Here is an 18,250-nt window from a genome sequence, read left to right on the forward strand (position 1 = left end):
ATAGATACGTTATTTTCTGAGACTCTGAAAAAAGATTGTGAATAAAGGAGGAATAAAACAATGAGGTTAAGTCAGAGTGGACATGGAAAATCTGGGGAACACCAGCTCCTCATATTGGGAGCTCTTTTCTTTTTTTTTTTTGTTTGTTTGTTTGTTTGTTTTTTGGGCCACACCCGGCAGTGCTCAGGGGTTACTCCTTGCTGTCTGCTCAGAAATAGCTCCTGGCAGGCACGGGGGACCATATGGGACACCGGGATTCGAACCAACCACCTTTGGTCCTGGATCGGTTGCTTGCAAGGCAAACGCCGCTGTTCTATCTCTCCGGGCCCGGGAGCTCTTTTCTTAATGTGGAAACAATGACAATATGAATTGCTGACCAGTATGACCCAATTTTGAATTTTCTTTAAGCCAAAGGATCCAAATAAATCCTGAATGCAAAGAATATAAATATTACATTCTTTTATTCTGGGGTGAAGACTACTCCTGGCTTTGTGCTCAAGGGCCACTCCTGGTGGTGCTAGGGCAACAATGCAAGGCCGAGATAAAATCAGAGCTCTTGCCTGCAAAGTAAACACACAGCCCATTGAGCCATCTTTCTTGCTCCTGATAATAGTCTCTAATGCATCTAGAAAATAATGTGCAGCTGCCCGGAGTGAAAGCACAATGAGTAGGGGGTTTACCTTGCATGCAACAACCCAGGTTCAATCTCCAGTATGCCAGATAGTCACCCAAGCCTAGCAGAAATGATTTCTGAATGCAGAGCCAAGAATAATCCCTGAGCACTACCTCTTGTGGCCCCCAAACAAACAAACAAAAACCCCAAAATGAAAATAACAATCCCTATAGCTGGAAACTGGCACTGCAGTCTAACAACTCTGAATCTTAGAGAGCTTATATTCATTTAATAGCAAGTACATTTTAGGAGATTTATTTTACTTTAGTAATTATTACCATAATCATTGTTTGTTATTTTATATATTTATTTAGTTTTGGTTTTTGGGCCACACCCAGTGATGGTCAGGGTTTACTCCTGGCTGTGCACTCAGAAATTGCTCCTAGCTTGGGGGACCATATGGGACACCAGGGGATCGAACCTTGGTCCATCCTAGGCTAGCGCTCGCTCTGTCCTGTTTGTTTTTATTTTATTTTTTTTTGTTTTTTTTTTTTTTTTTTTTTTTGGTTTTTGGGCCACACCCGTTTGACGCTCAGGGGTTACTCCTGGCTATGTGCTCAGAAATCGCCCCTGGCTTGGGGGGACCATATGGGATGCCGGGGGATCGAACCGCGGTCCGTTCCTTGGCTAGCGCTTGTAAGGCAGACACCTTACCTCTAGCGCCACCTTCCCGGCCCCAGTTTGTTTTTATTTTTATTTTTTGGTTTTTGGGTCACACCCGGCAGCGCTCAGGGGTTACTCCTGGCTCCATGCTCAGAAATTGCTCCTGGCATGCTCAGGAGACTATATGGGATGCCGGGATTCGAACCAATGACCTTCTGCATGAAACGCAAATGCCTTACCTCCATGCTATCTCTCCGGCCCCTGTTGTTATTTTTAAACGTGTACAATATGGTGCTGAAGAGATAGTACAGTGGTAGGGAACTTGCCTTACATACAGCCAATCCTAGCATCTCATACGGTTCCCTGAGCACTGCCAAAAGTGATTCCTGAGTATAGACCTAGGGGGGAGTAACCCTTGAGCATCTTTGGGTATGGCTCAAAAACAAACAAAAAAATTTTAATTGAAAATATGAAATTGTGTTCAATTCCACCTTTCGGGCACCAAAAAAAAAAAGAAAATATGAAATTGTACAATTGCAACAAATTTCTGATTCTATTACGAGAAAAAGAATACATACCCCCCCCCCAAGACAAACTTTTTTCCTTGTTTGTTTGTGGCAACACCTGGAGATACTCAGGAGTTGTTACTCCTGGCTCTGTGCTCATAAATTGCTCCTGGCAGGCTTGAGGGACCATATGGGATGCCAGGGATCAAACCTGGGTGTGCCACGTGCAAGGCAAATGCCATACCTGCTATGCTATCACTTCGGCCCACAAAAATAAAAATACAAAAATCCCTTCCTCACACCTATATTCAATGCAGCACTATTTACAATAGCCAGACTCTGGAAACAACCAAGATGCCCATCAACAGATGAATGGCTAAAGAAACTGTGGTACATATACACAATGGAACATTATGCAGCCATCAGGAGAGATGAAGTCATGAAATTTTCCTATACATGGATATACATGGAATCTATTATGCTGAGTGAAATAAGCCAGAGGGAGAGAGATGGATACAGAATAGTCTCACTCATCTATGGGTTTTAAGAAAAATAACAGTCACTTTTGCAACAATCCTCAGAGACAATGAGAGGAGGGCTGGAACTTCCAGCTCACTTCATGAAGCTCACCACAAAGAGTGGTGAGTGCAGTTATAGAAATAACTACACTGAGAACTACCATAACCATGTGAATGAATGAGGGAACTGGAAAGCCTGTCTAGAGTACAGGTGGGGGTGAGGTGGGAAAGAGGGAGATCTGGGACATTGGTGGTGGGAATGCTGCACTGGTGAAGGGGGGTGTTCTTTACATGACTGAAACCCAATTACAATCATATTCATAATCAAGGTATTTAAATAAAGATATTAATTAAAAAAATCAAAGGGCTAGTGTACATGTGTTAGATGTAGGAGGTGCAGGTTTGATTCCTGATCCTTCATGGTTTCCTGAGTTTTCAATAGATCTTATACAGGTGAAGGTAGCTTTGTTTTTGTTGTTCCTTGCTTTTTTATTTTCATTTTTGGAACCCATCAGTGGTGCTGAGAGCCTACTCTGACTCTAAGCTCAGGGGCCCATATGTGGTGCTGAGGATAAAACATGGGTAGTTGGCATGGAAGGCAAGTGTCTTGCCCATTATATCACTTTGGCCACTGAAGATAGTTTAAAGACTAAATTTCTAGGCAAAACAAGAAGTCCATTCTTTTATGATGTTGTTGTGTTTGTTTGAGGGGCAGTGCTATCAGTGCTCCTTGCTCTGTGTTCAGGGATCACTCCTGTTAAGGCTTGGGAGGCTGCATACAAGGCTAGTAGTGCCTTTACCCCAGTACTATCTTACCAGCCCCAAGAGACAAGACAAATTTAAGTCCCAAGACAAATTTAGAAGAGAGCTAAAAGAGAAGCAGAAGGTCAACATATTCTTTTTGGTTTTTTGGGTCACACCTGGCTCTGCACTCAGAAGACACTCCTGGCAGGCACGGGGGGGCCATATGGGATGTCAGGATTCAAACCACTATCCGTCCTGGATCGGCTGCACGCAAGACAAACGCCCTACCACTGTGCTATCTGCTGGCCTCAACATATTATTTTTTCTTTTTATGTATAACATACACATTACATATTTATTTTATAGAAATGTAGTATATAACATAAATACAATGTGTAATTACTGGAGTGTTCACTGGATATTTTACTCTTCTTTTTGTACTGTTGGGGTGTTTCACCTTCTTTTTCTCCATCTCTCAAACCGACGATGAGAGCCTCTAGAAGGATTTCCCCCATTTTCGGCATATTAGACTTTTAACCCAGTTTATTACTTTTTCTCTTCTTCAAATAAAACCACATAACTTGAACTAAGTAGTCCTTCCTCCCAGTTAGAGGGGGAAATAAGGGAGGCACCAAGATCAAGACTACTAAGTAGTAAGCTAGGTACAGAGGGGACCACAATTTCTCACAGCCCCGGGGGTGAGGGAGGAGGATATGGGAGGTAGGACGAACACAGAGGTGTAGGGAGGACAAATCGGTGATGGGAACCCTCCTGATTTTATGTAAATGTGAACCTGTAATATTATTGTCAACAATATGTAAACCACTACGATCAAAATAAAAGTTATATTAAAAAATATAATGTGTAATTAAACAAAATGCATGTAATTTGTCATAAATGATTGTAAATTTTACTAGTTTCTTTCACATTCAATATGCTTTTCTTTCTGGTTCTCAAGTTTCTTTTTTAAATATTAATATATTTATTTAAACACCTTGATTACAAATATGATTGTAGATGGGTTTCAGTCATGTAAAGAACACCCCCTTCTCCGGTGCAACATTCCCACCACCAATGTCCCAAATCTCCCTCCTCCCCCATATTCTTTTTTGTTTTTGTTTTTGTTTTGTTTTTGGGTCACACCTGGCGCCACTCAGGGCTTACTCCTGGCTCTATGTTCAGAAATCACTCCTGGCAGGCTCAGGGGACCATATGGGATGTCGGGATTCGTCCTTCTGCATGCATGGCAAACGCCTTGCCTCCATGCTATCTCAGGCCCCACATAGACTTATTATAGAATCTAGCTCCCAAATTGGAAAGGAACAAGTCAGGTAAGGTAAAGTTATATCATAGCTTAAAGTCTATAAACCAAGATACACTGTTCACCACTAAGTTGAGTTTGTTTTTGATTTTTAGATTCTGCTTTCAGTTTTAAGAGGTTCATCCACCAATCCCATGCTGGAAACCCCCTCAGCTTTACAATCTGTCAGGAAATTGTTCTAAAGCACCAATACAGTTCCTAAATTCCCCCCTCCTCTGGATGCAAATTCACCAAATATTTAAATCCTTTTATAATAAATTCAGTAGATCTACTTTTTATGGTAATACAATTCAATTGATAGTACCCTATATGATCCCCAAGCACAACCAGAAGTGAGCTCCGAGCCAGGAATAGTTCCTAATTTCTGTGGCTCCAAAGCTTCCTCCCTGCCCTCTCATAAAGGAAAAGGATGATACTCTGTCGGTAATCTTCCTGCACTCTGATTCAGTGGTCTGAAAAACCCTTCAGTCCATTTCCTTCAGAGGGGCTCTGAGCAGAGCCTAGAGCCATGGGGCCTTCAGTATATATGCAGAGATAAGTAAAAAAGTGTTCATAGTCAAAGTGGATAGTCTATCCCTGCACCCTGCTTCAGCATTACAACATGCATGTATTTTCCTTTCTACCCTAAAAATAATCCTGTGAGAAAATTAAAATGTAAAGGGAAAAAAGACCAAATTAATCAATATATTAAAAAGATAAGACTCTCTGCTTCATACTCAGTACTTCAGTATTTCGGTAAATTCAGTACTTCATTGAATTCGATTTCTGTTGTTTAAAGCAGTAATTTACCAGTTGCACCTGCAAAGCCATCAAAGTTTATTATCTTTGTCTTGCAATAGGACAGAATTTACTATAACTTATACTTAATCTTATTGCAAATATAAAATAAAACAATTTTAGTTGCCTTTTATTCCCTTTTGATTTCTTTTTTATTCCTTTTGATGGAAAAGAGAGCAAATATAGAGAAGAGAGACTAGAAAAAAGAAAATATTTAAATTCCTGGGATTTCTAGTTTCTAAGTTACACAACGAAGTCTGACTAATATTAAATAAGCAAATCTCAGTGCATCACAGTAGTAAAAAAATTAGTTTATGGATGGTATCCATATGGAAGGCAGCAGGAAATGGGAAGTGATTTTACTCAAAAAGAAAACCAAAAGGTGGTGAAAGTCAAACAGTAAATGGGAGAGGCAAGAATTATCAGTTAGAAATCTTGGGGATATCCGGGACTATGTATCAGCACAACTAAGTATCTTGTACATGTCACCAGTGGTTTTTTCTCCTATGTATAATATACAAATACTGAGTAGCTGAACAGAAACGTGCAAGTGAACGATGAATCATCTGACCAGTAATCAGTAAGATAAAGGGAAATTCTTTTCTCCTGTGAACTGTCATCATTTGCATATTTCACTATTCCTACTAGCAATGATTGCTACTCAATGTTTGCCGCATTTTCCTCTGCTGCCATTTATTAAGCAAGTAACAACAAGGTAAAATACGCATTTTCCTACCCTCAAAAAATGTTTTAGGCCAAACAGGAGTAGGATTACTGGTATAGTGTAAACAGCCTGTGCCCCTCCATCTAAAGATCTGGATTTGATTCCTGGTTTTCTGACTTCAACTGCAAGATTTCAGAAAATCATGAGTTTTTGAATCTTTATTTATAATAGAGTAACTGTACAGATTAGAGAATATAATTAAATAGACACTATGACAAAAGAAATGTATAAACACTGGGTGACTTAATGTATAAATAATATTTATTGTATGCCTCCTGGGTGCTTATAAAGAATATAGTGTGCATTGACCCCACAAGACAAAGTTCTCATTATAAAAAGCTAAGCACTGTGCTTTTTCCAAGTAAAGAACACATGACTAGGATCAATAGGCAAATGCATGCCAATTAATAAACTTAGAGGAAGTAAATTTGTGCCACAAACTTAAAGGGAGATAAATGCAAACTGCAGAAGTCAGGAAAGGTTTCAGGACAGAACAGGGAACTGAGATAAGATATGAAAAATAGGATCTGGAGTCAGGATACATTTAATTTAATTTTTGTTTTTGGGGGCCACACCTAGTGGTGCTCAGAAATCACTGGCTCTGAGCTCAAAAATCACTCCTGGCAGGCTCAGGGGACCATAGAGGATGCCAGAGATTGAACCCTGGTCAGCTGCATGCAAAGCCAACACCCTACCTGCTGTGCTATTCCTGGCCCCAGGAATACATTTTAGTTAAAATACAGTAAAAGCAGAGGAAAATATAGCAAAGCAGTCTTGATCAAAGACTATGTAGCCGGGCCTAGCTGAAGTACGTGTTTGTAGAGGAGAGCAGTATGAGAAAAGGTCTAAAATGTGGAATCTGGCCAAACTGACAGGAAGCAGCTATTTTCAAAGTTGAAAAGGAATAGATAGATGAGTTTTAAGCTAAGGAATGACTTTTTTTAAACTGTAAAATAATCATAGTTTTGAAAAACAATGTGGAAATAGTTGTTTTGTTTGGAAAGATGGCAGAAGGGGCCAGATAGTACTAGCACAGCAGGTAGGGCATTTGCCTTGCATGCAGCCAACCCGGGTTCAATGCCTGGTACTCCGTATGGTCCTTCGAGCCTGCCAGGAGTGATTTTTTGTTCCCCAACCAGGAGTGATTTCTGAGTACACACACAGACAACAGGGGAAAGTCCTGGCCCTAAAGCTTTGTGTGGCTCCCACAACAAATTTCAAAAAAAGAAGAACAATATGCAACTCAAATGAGATATGGCAGGTAAAACAAGAAAAATCAGATAAAGCAAGAAATCCCAAAAGAGTCAGTGCTCAGGCTATGGGTCCTTTTCAAGGAGAAAAATCTATTCCCCTCATCATAGGAAAAGAGACTTCAGGAATCAAACCCAGAGCCTCACACATGCAAGGCTAGTGCTCTACCACTGAGCCACAAACCTCAGCACCATAAAAGTACCATATAAGAGACACAAATGTAGTCTTTATCTATTAAAAAAAATCTTTTTTTTTAGTTTTGTTTTGGGAATACACTGGCAATGCTCAGGGCTTACTCTGAATTACTCTAAATTTAGAGATCATTCTTGGTGATATAGGATGCTGGAGACTGAACCTGGGTTGTACATGTGCAAGGCAAACACCCTACTCACTGTACTATCTCTCTGGCTCCATTTAAAACTATATGTTAATTGACAGTATCTTGTCAATTATATCTCAATAAAAAATTAATAGTAATAATCAGTTTTCGTATTCTAACAGTTAAGAATTTCTCTGATTAAAAGTATAGAAGCTTGGGCCCGGAGAGATAGCACAGTGGTGTTTGCCTTGTAAGCAGCCGATCCAGGACCTAAGGTGGTTGGTTCGAATCCCGGTGTCCCATATGGTCCCCCATGCCTGCCAGGAGCTATTTCTGAGCAGACAGCCAGGAGTAACCCCTGAGCAATGCCGGGTGTGGCCCAAAAAACAAACAAAAAAAAAAGTATAGAAGCTTTATAGATCAACACAATAACAAGCAACTTTGACTTGGAAAGAGATCACTTCAAAAATATCTGTCTCCATCAAGGGCATAGAAAAGAATGAACAAATGCACAAAGGTAACAGAACCTGAGAACTGGTCTACAGAACTAAGCTGCAGCAGAGGTGGGATAAGGAGAACTGGGACAATGGTGGAAGGAAGTGGGCACTCTGGTGGAGGGTGTGGTAGTAGAATGTTGTAACAATGAAACCTTACCAGTAACAAAATTATACATTACAGTGCTTTTTTCTGGTTGCTTATTTGTTTTTTGGGGGGGCCACACCCGAAGGCACTCAGGATTACTCCTGACTCTGCAATCAGAAATTACCCCTGGCTGGCTTGGGGGGCCATATGGGATGCCTGGGAACGAACCCTGGTTGGCCATGTGCAAGGCAAGCACCCAACCTTCTTTGCTATTGCTCTGGTCCCACATCACAGTGCTTCACTATTTACCATAGCAAGACTCTGGAAACAACCAAGATGCCCTTCAACAGACGAATGACTAAAGAAACTGTGGTACATATACACAATGGAATATTATGCAGCTGTCAGGAGAGATGAAGTCACGAAATTTTCCTATACATGGATGTACACAGAATCTATTATGCTGAGTGAAATAAGTCAGAGAGAGAGAGAAAAACGAAAAATGGTCACACTCATCTATGGGTTTTAAGAAAAATGAAAGACATTCTTGCAATAATAATTTTCAGACACAAAAGAGAAAAGAGCTGGAAGTTACAGCTCACCTCAGGAAGCTCACCACAAAGAGTGATGAGTTTAGTTAGAGAAATAACTACATTTTGAACTGTCCTAATAATGAGAATGTATGAGGGAAATGTAAAACCTGTCTAGAGTACAGGCGGGGGTTGGGTGGGGAGGAGGGAGATTTGTTTTTTGGGTCATACCCGGCAGTGCTCAAGGGTTACTCCTGGCTCCATGCTCAGAAACTGCTCCTGGCAGGTACGGGGGACCATATGGGACACCGGGATTCGAACCGATGACCTTCTGCATGAAAGGCAAACGCCTTTCTATCTATGCTATCTCTCCAGCCCCAGGAGGGAGATTTGGGACATTGGTGATGGGAACGTTGCACTGGTGATGGGTGTTGTTCTTTACATGACTGAAACCCAAACACAATCATATATGTAATCAAGGTGTTTAAATATATATATATAATATATATATTTAAATAATCACAGGGCTAGAGATAGTATAGCACGTGAGCTGCTTGCCTTGCACTAGACTGGCTGAATTTGATCTGTGGCACTCCATTTTGTCCCAAGTCTGCAAGGAATGATCCCTGAATTTAGAGCCAAAAGTAGTAAGTCCAGAGCACTGCTGAATGTGACTGAATACCCTCCCCCCAAATTAACCACAATTAGGCCAGAGGATATTGTGATTTGCAATTCTGTTAATGATAGGGTTTTATTCCTAAAACCAGCCTCTCCATCATTATCTCAGTGTCACACACACCTACCCCTGCAAGGATATGCTTCCTACTAGATATCAGTGTGGGAGAAGGGGCCAGAGTGATAGCACAGTAGGTAGGGCATTTGCCTTGCATGTGGCTGACCCTGGTTTGATTCCCAGCATCCTATATGGTCCCCCAAATCTGGCAGGAGAGATTTCTGAGTGCAGAGCTAGGAGTAATACCTGAGTATGCCAGGTGTGGCCCAAAAACAAAGAACAACAACAAAAAAAAGAAGAAGAAAAATAAGATTAGTGAGGGTATAAATCTTATATAATAGCAGAGTACTAATGATAATTAGGGACTAAATTGGCCTTTGACCCTTCACATTAGATAAACTGAGCATCCTCTCCAAATGTTCCTATCCCAGAAACAGCACAACTGGATCCAGTACCTCATATGGCCTTATCCAATTTTCCTATTACCTTATTTTTCTTGTTTTGGAGACTTTACCAGATAAATGATCAGCTCAAAAGATAATATTTTTTTTTCCTCTGTAGAACTCTAGGTCACTCTGGCAATAATGAAGGCCCTACTCTGAGCTCAGAGTCATTCCTGGAGCTGCTCAAAAGACCATGCTGTGCTCGAGATCAAACCCTACGTGTAAAGTATGCACTACAGCCCCCAAAAGATAAGTACGTAAGTAATATGAATCCACAAAGAAATGCTTTTTTTTTTTTTTTGAGGCAGAACAAAATCTCACCATTCACGGTCTTTCAGTCACCATGCAAAGAATCACAATTAAGGGTCCGGAGAGATAGAACAGTGGTAGGGTGTATGCCTTGCAGGTGGCCGACCCAAGACAAATGGTGGTTCGATTCCCAGCATCCCATATGGTCCCCTGAACCTTCCAGGGACGATTTCTGAATAGCCAGGAGTAACCCCTAAGTTCTGCTGGGTATAACCCAAAACCCCAAAAAAAAAAAAAAAAAAAAAAAAAAGAATCATGACCCATCAAGAAAGATGCCTACCTTTATAAGAACCAGAGTTATCTGCTAAATCAAATAATCTGAGCAGGTCCATAATTAGTTCATATGTAGTGAACTAGTATCACAAAAACTATAAACTAGAAAGAAAACTAGTGTTTAAATCAATTGTCCAGGCAGCTAAATCCTGCTTTTCCAATTATAAAGCTCCAGAAGAAAAATCCAGCACTCCTAAATGAAGGAAATAACATTTTACTTCCCTGCAGCTGTTTCACAGCTGAGGAAAATGAAACAAGAAAGAGGAAATGAGTTTGGAGATCTTATTAACAAAAAGTGGAAACCCCCTTATTCCACATCTTCCAATTAGCACTGATGAAAGCACACTTTTGGGTTTAGATTTCCCTTCATGGAGGTTCACCCTTGACCACCTGCACGGAGGTTTGGGGTAGAGGCACAATGACTGAACGTGTCCAGGATTTTAAAAATTTCAGAATTGTAATGTCCTTTTGTAAAAAAAAAAAAAAAAAAAAAAAAGTAGGAGGGTTCTTAGGCAATATCTCTAGCTCTTGATCTAAATTTCACCTCTTCATTTCACATATGAAGGACTATATTACCACTTGCAAATGACGTAACAATTTTTTTTAGGGGGGGGTGTTTGGGTCACACTCAACAGCGCTCAGGGTTTACTCCTGGCTCTATGCTCAGAAATCGCTCCTGGCAGGCTGGGGGGATCATATGGGGTGCCGGGATTCGAACTACCATCCTTCTGTATGAAAGGCAAACGCCTTACCTCCATGCTATCTCTCCGGCTCCCAAATAACAATTTTTAATATTTTTTTTTTTTTTTTTTTTTTTTTTTTTTTTTGGTTTTTGGGCCACACCCGGCAGTGCTCAGGGGTTACTCCTGGCTGTCTGCTCAGAAATAGCTCCTGGCAGGCACGGGGGACCATATGGGACACCGGGATTCGAACCAACCACCTTTGGTCCTGGAGCGGCTGCTTGCAAGGCAAACGCAGCTGTACTATCTCTCCGGGCCCAATTTTTTAATGTTTTTAAATTATTTGATGAAAGAAAGAGACTTCATGTTCTATTGTGACATTTCTGAACTAGTCTAATTTTTTTCAAATGACTATGGAGAAAAATACAGAAAGATGAAATTTCTGCATTCACTAAGGATGAATGCAGAAATTCACTAAGGATGAACTGGTTTGGAAAACATCCTCTTCATAACCTCTTTCCCGAAAACATTTGTTTGCATAAAGATATTTAGCATAAAGATTTTTGCATAAAGATCATTAAGATAAAGCTTTTTACAGTGAATACTTCAAACACATACCGAAGTAGACAGAATATAATAATTTACAAAAAACTTATAAAATACTTTTATCAACTTAATAGTTCATCTCCTTTCATATGCAGCCTCATCCTACATTTCCCAGGGCTACTGCTGTTGAAGCTGACTTTTCTGCAGTACCAAGAATCAAAACAGGTATGTACTCTACCACTAAGTTACATCCATCCCTGCTCCCATTGCCAGTTCAATTTCTTCCTTTTTTTTTTTTCCTCTTTTTTTTTTTGTTTTTTTGGGCCACACCCAGCAGCGCTCCAGGGTTACTCCTGGCTCTGCACTCAGAAATCACTCCTGGCAGGCTCAGGGGACCATATGAGATGCTGGGATTCGGACCACCATCCATCCTGGATTGGCCACATGCAAGGCAAATGCCTTACTGCTGTGCTATCTCTCTAGCCCCTCAATTTCTTCCTTTTGTAAAAAAATATATAATTTTAATTTAGTTAACGAATTAATTTGTTTTTAATTTTGAGGCATTTATTATTTAATGTTAATGGTAAGGTTTCAATCGTATGATATTCCATAACAAATCCTCTCACAGACTGTTCCCCACTTCCATTTTTAATGAAGATGTTACCATCCCCCCAGCTCAATCATATTTAGCTAGGTGTCATGTCATTTCATCCATAAATATTTTAATATGTGGCTCTAAAGTAGAAAGAAGTTTTGTATTTTTTTTTTTGAGGGGGCCACACCTGGAAGGCTCAGAGGTTACTCCTGTACTCAGAAACTACTCAGGGAAGGGGCCGGAGCAGTGGTGCAAGCAGTAAGAAGTCTGCCTTGTGTGTACTAGCCTTGAGTGAACTGTGGTTTAATCCCCCAGCATCCCATATAGTCCTCCAAGCCAGTAGTGATTTTTGAGCACATAGCCAGTAATAACCTCTGAGCGTCACTGGGTGTGACTGAAAACCAAAAAAAAAAAAAAAAAAAAAAAGAAATTACTCAGGGAAGGAGAAGCTGAGGATCGAACCTGAGTGAGGCAAGTGCCTACTTGCTGTACAATCTCTTATTCCCCAGAATAGAAAATGCTTTAATAACAACTTACTAGGTGTTATTGCACCACCAAGTATTGTTGATTCTTTTTGTTTGTTCAGAGCAGGAATTAAAGATGCTATATATATATATATATATGACTGAAATATTTCAAGACTGCTTTTGATCTACTGTTCTTTTTTCTCTTTTTCTTTTCTTCCTTTGTCTTACTTCCTCTAATTTCCCCTTCTCCCTTTCTTTCTCCAAGTGATTATTTGGAAGAAATTGGGCTGTTTGTCTTATAGTTTCTTTCCCATGGACTAATTTGCTGACTATATACTTAAGGATAATATGTCCATCCCTAAGTAATCAGATTCAAGTTCAATATTTTCATGCACAAAAATTCACAATTCAAAAATGTCTGCACTTCCTATTTATTAAAACCAGAAACCACAGCCCAACCTAACACCTCTAGCTTATATATTGGGGCTGGAGCAATAGTACAGAGGAAAGGGTCCTTGCCTTAGACGCAGCTGATCTGGGTTCAATCCCTGACATTCCATATGGTCCCCAAAGCCAGCCAATAAGATTCTTGAGTGCAGAGCCAGGAGTATCCCTGAGCACTGCTGGGTGTACTCCAGCCCCTACACCCCAAAAAACACCTAGATGACTTGTGTGACTCATTTTATTGGACACTATAAATGAGCCGATCTTCCTTTACTCTGAATTCCCGACAGTGATGTCAGTCAACAATGCATTGTTCTTAGGTTTGTTCTTAGTCAAATCTTGGCTGGAGAAAGAGCTCAGTGGGCTAGAGCTTGCAGAAGGCTCAAGTTCTATCCTCAGCACTGCCAAGAGGGACCCCTGAGCACATGAAAAGCTAATGACTAAATTTACCTTGGGATATGAGGGAAAATAACTATATATAATCTCTTAAGGGCTTTAGATCAGTGTTTCACAGCTTTTTCTGGTTGTGGCCTTGTTTCATCTTTATTTCTTTCTGGTGGCCGCCGTCCTACTGGCTGGCCTTTGAGTCTTGTGCTATAAAACTCCTACATTTAAATGATTATTTCATTTGTGGCAACTGGGGAGCTAAGTTGAAAACACTGTCTTGCAGAATAAAGAGGAAGGATAATTGATCCCTGAAGTTGCGGGGGAAGAAAGGGCAAGGTAATTAAGTTCTATTTCTTATTTTTGGTGGTAAGCATGCAGATATTTGCTTTATTAATTAAGCTCTATCAATTAAACTCTATATATGTTGCTATAAAAGTGCACAAAAAAATCTCACTTGAAACTCACAAACCCCTAACTTTATGGAGTTTTGATTCTAAATATGAGAAAAATAAAGTTAACAAAAGCAAACTTAAATATGTAATAATAGGGGCTGGAGTGATAGCACAGTGACAGGGCATTGCATGAGGTCAACAAAGTTTGATCCCCAGCATCCCATATGGTCCCCCGAGCCTGCCAAGAGTGATTTCTGAGTGCTGTGCCAGGAGTAACCCCTGAGCACAACGGGTGTGCCCCCCTCCAAAAAAAAAAAAAAAAGTAATATTATGCATGGAGAAAAACAGCAGGAAAATACAGAATAGCTTTAACATGTAATTTTAAACAGAATATTCAAAGAAATCATTTCTAAGAAAAAAGAGATGAAGATGAATGGACAGTCATGCAGAAATGCAGAGGAAGGAGAAATAGCAAGAGCAAAGGTCCTAAGGCAGAAGTACAGCCAGAAAGATGAAGGATCACCAAGGAGTATATATAATAAGTATGGATTAAGAGCCTAGAGAGGATAATGGAAGTTAGACTTACAAGGGTCTTTAAGGTCACAGCAAAGAGCCTGGTTTCAGCCTGGGTTCTGAGAAGGAAAGCTCTCAGAAATGGCTCGTGCAGCTCAAAGTGATTGGATCAAAAAGTGCTCATAAGGAGGTAAGAAATGGTCATTTTTGAAACTAACTAGATGCAAGGGGCTGAGAGAAGAAAGAATTCATTTCAGGGCTGGAGCTCTTGTTTTTGTATAGAGAGCCTCAGGTTATATCAAGGCATAGTATGATCCTCATGAAACTCCCAGCACCACCAGGTGTAGCCCCCACTTAAATAAATGAATACTTTAGCAGTTAAATGTGAAAAAAAAAAACCTGTAATTTAATGTTAAAAAAGAAAAATCTCAATATTTAACACTGTAACCTAGTTTCATATTCACCTTTTTGTTTGTTTGTTTTGTTTTGGGGGCACACCCAGCAGTGCTCAGAGGTTAATCCTGACTTTGTATTCAGGAATCACTCCTATTAGGCTTGGGGGACCATATGGGATGCCAGGAACTGGAAACCAGGTTGGCCACAGACAGTACCTCACCTGCTGTACTATCTCACCAGCCCCCATTTGCTTTCTGTTCTGTTTTGGGACTGAGAGATAGTCAGGGTTTACTCCTAGTTCTGCGTTCAGGAATAACACCTGGCTGAGTTCAGGGGACCATATGGTATGCTAGGATTGAATCAGTGTAGGCTACATGCAAGGCAAGTGTACTATGCGCTGTGTTATCACTCAGCCCAAATTCACTTTTTGAACTATATCAGTGTCTCAGTTAGCCTGACAAAGTTAAATCAGTATTACACATAACTTCCTTTGCTCACTTAAAATTCAGTGTTCACTTGGTAGCACATATACTAAAATTTTCATATATAGTCCCTATGTTTACTATCACTAAACTACCTAAACAAAAATTACATAGATCGTTTTATGTTAAAAGAAGCTCACCAAAAAAATTTTTTTCTCCAATTCTAACTTGACTGACAATGGCTGTGACTCAAAAATAATCTTACACAGTACACTACTGCCATCTGCTGGCTAGCATATCTAAGTATAGGAAAATATATACTTAAAAAGTTAAAATTTTAACCTCTGAATAGGTTTTTCTCCCCAAATTATCATGTAAAAAAGAAGCTGTTATGAATTAGGCTTCTTTCTTTCTTTCTTTCTTTCTTTCTTTCTTTCTTTCTTTCTTTCTTTCTTTCTTTCTTTCTTTCTTTCTTTCTTTCTTTCTTTCCTTCCTTCCTTCCTTCCTTCCTTCCTTCCTTCCTTCCTTCCTTCTTCCTTCCTTCCTTCCTTCCTTCCTTCCTTCCTCCCTCCCTCCCTCCCTCCCTCCCTCCCTCCCTCCCTCTCTCTCTCTCTCTCTCTCTCTCTTTCTTTCTTTCTTTCTCTCTCTCTTTCTTTCTTTCTCTCTCTCTTTCTTTCCTTCTTTCCTTCTTTCCTTCTTTCCTTCCTTCCTTCCTTCCTCCCTCCCCCCCCTCCCTCCCCCTCCCCTCTCTTTCTTTCCTTTTTTTTTTTTTTTGGTTTCTGGGTCACACCTGGCAGCGCTCAGGGATTACTCCTGGCTCTATGCTCAGAAATCACCCCTGGCAGGCAGGGGACCATATGTGATGACAGGATTCGAACCACTGTCCTTATACATGATACCTCCATGCTATCTCTCTGCCCCCCCCCCTTTTTATTGATTGGTTTTTGGGCCATATCCAGTGGTGCCCAGGGGCTACTCCTGGCTCTGTACTCAGAAATTACCCCTTGCAGGCCGGGGGACCATATGGAATGCCGGGAATCTAAAAATGGGTCCCTCCTGGGTCGGGTCGGCCGTATGCAAGGCAAACGCCCTACCACTGTGCTATCTCTCTGGCCCCTGTATTAGGTTTCTTTACACATTAAAAGCAGTAGTTCAGGACTTTGGCTCTACTTAAACATTACCTGGGATGGAGAGACAGCAAAATGGGGTAGAGTGCATGTTCTGAACAGGGAGGTCCAAAGTTTGCTATCCAGCATCACACTGTCTTCTGAGCACCACCACGAGTGGCCCAGAGCATGGAACCAAGAACAGTGCCTGAGCACCATTGGATGTGATACTTCAAGAGCCTCAGGTATCTATCTGATTTGAGAAAGCAGAGAAGCCTCAAAGAATTGAGTAATGGAGGTGGGGAGAGAACTGATGAGAGGAGTGTTAAAAATAAAAGTACTTAGTATCATTTAATAAATATTAATTATCATTTTACCAAATAGCACAAAATGGAGGAAAGGGTCTGGAGTGAATAAGGACAGTGAACTGGCCCCCTGTTTAAAAAGTTGAGGACCCCTGATAAGGGGTGGAGAAAATAAAAGTATCTATATGAGGGGCCAGAGAGATAGCATGGAGGTAGGGTGTTTGCCTTGCATGTAGTACAGTGGTTCAACTCCCGACATCCATATGGCCCCTTAAGCCTGCCAGAAGTGATTTCTGAGCATGATTTCCCCCTTGAGTAGAGCCAGAAGTAACCCCTGAGTGCTGCCGAGTGTGACCCCAAAACAACAACAACAAAAAGTATCTTATAATTTAGGATCACTTTCAGGCAATTCTATGTAAAGATGAGAAGTAGGGACCAGAGAGATAGCACAGCGGTAAGGTGTTTGCCTTGCACAAAGCCGATATAGAATGGATGGTGGTTTGAATCCCGGCATTTCATATGGTCCCTCGAGCCTGGCAGGAGCGATTTCTGAGTGCAGAGACAGGAGTAAACCCGGCCTAAGCACTCCCGGGTGTGACCCAGAAACCAAAGGAAAAAAAAGATGAGAACTAAAAAAAGCATTCCATATTGATAAAAAAAATTTCCCCAGGTAAAAGAATTTTTCTGACTCAATTGATATTAGTAAATCAGCATAAAGAACTAAAAATTAGGAAAATAAAATTATGTATGAAACATCAAATTTAATACCATAAATATTTGGAAATAAATTTCTAAGTATCCATGTACTCTTCTGACTAGAGAAGTTGTGAGAAACTATAATGTTGTTTTTTTTTTTTCAGAGAAAATAAAATACACTCTTTATTGAAAGCAGAGAAAAATAAGCATCTATCTTTTTAGTTTAAGAGCACTTCTGACCAGATGAAATAGGACTGACTTCTGATGACTGAATAATAGTTTTACCCAATTGTTCCTTTCTTGCGGGGGAAGAAGAATGGGACTTGAGCCACATTCAGTTGTATTCAGAGATTACTACAGACGCAAGCAGGTATCTGGGATTTGAACTATGCCAAATAGGCAACTATATAGGTTGGCTATGTGCAAAGCAAGCACCTTACCCACTATAATATTTCTCTGGCCCTCTTAATCCAATTATTCTCTTAAATTCCAAAGCAATCTCTCCTAATGATTGGCAACTATGACCAGAAGTTCAAATCTCATCTATAGCTTATTTCCATAAATCCAGTTTTACTGATAGTCACATCTCCTCTGTGGCTATTTTCATTACAGAAGCAGAAAGGAAAAATTGTAACAACCAATATCCTGTGGCTCATTAAAACTAAAGTATCAACTATTTGGACTTTTACAGGAAAAAAACATGTACCTATCCCTGCTCCAGACAAGAAAACTGAGAATGCAATGAGGCCTACCTGAGGTGTTGTCTTTTTGTACTGGTCACCTCCATCGATCACATCCATCATGATTTTCCCCTTGAGATAGTCATACTCCTCCGAACTCAGTTGACTAGACTCTATGGTTTTTCCACAGCCTAAGCATTGACCACTGCAAGTACAAGTGACGTTGTTAAATGTGTTGGAAAAGTGTGTTGAAAAAAATATTTTAATGAATAATTCTAGGGCACAGAGAAGTTAAAAGGTCACTTAAAAAGAATA

General features: G+C 40.3%; 1 protein-coding gene across 1 annotated transcript in view; it reads right to left on the reverse strand.

Annotated features, from left to right (window-relative positions):
- Positions 1–18,250, reverse strand: part of PRORP (protein only RNase P catalytic subunit) — a 113,002-nt gene that overhangs the window by 89,262 nt on the left and 5,490 nt on the right. Inside the window, exon 3 of the mRNA XM_049766585.1 lies at positions 18,008–18,140. Coding sequence (XP_049622542.1) covers positions 18,008–18,140 — 133 coding nt within the window. The remainder of the gene's footprint in view (positions 1–18,007; positions 18,141–18,250) is intronic.

Source organism: Suncus etruscus, chromosome 2 (genome assembly GCF_024139225.1).
Source record: "Suncus etruscus isolate mSunEtr1 chromosome 2, mSunEtr1.pri.cur, whole genome shotgun sequence".
NCBI lineage: Eukaryota > Metazoa > Chordata > Mammalia > Eulipotyphla > Soricidae > Suncus > Suncus etruscus.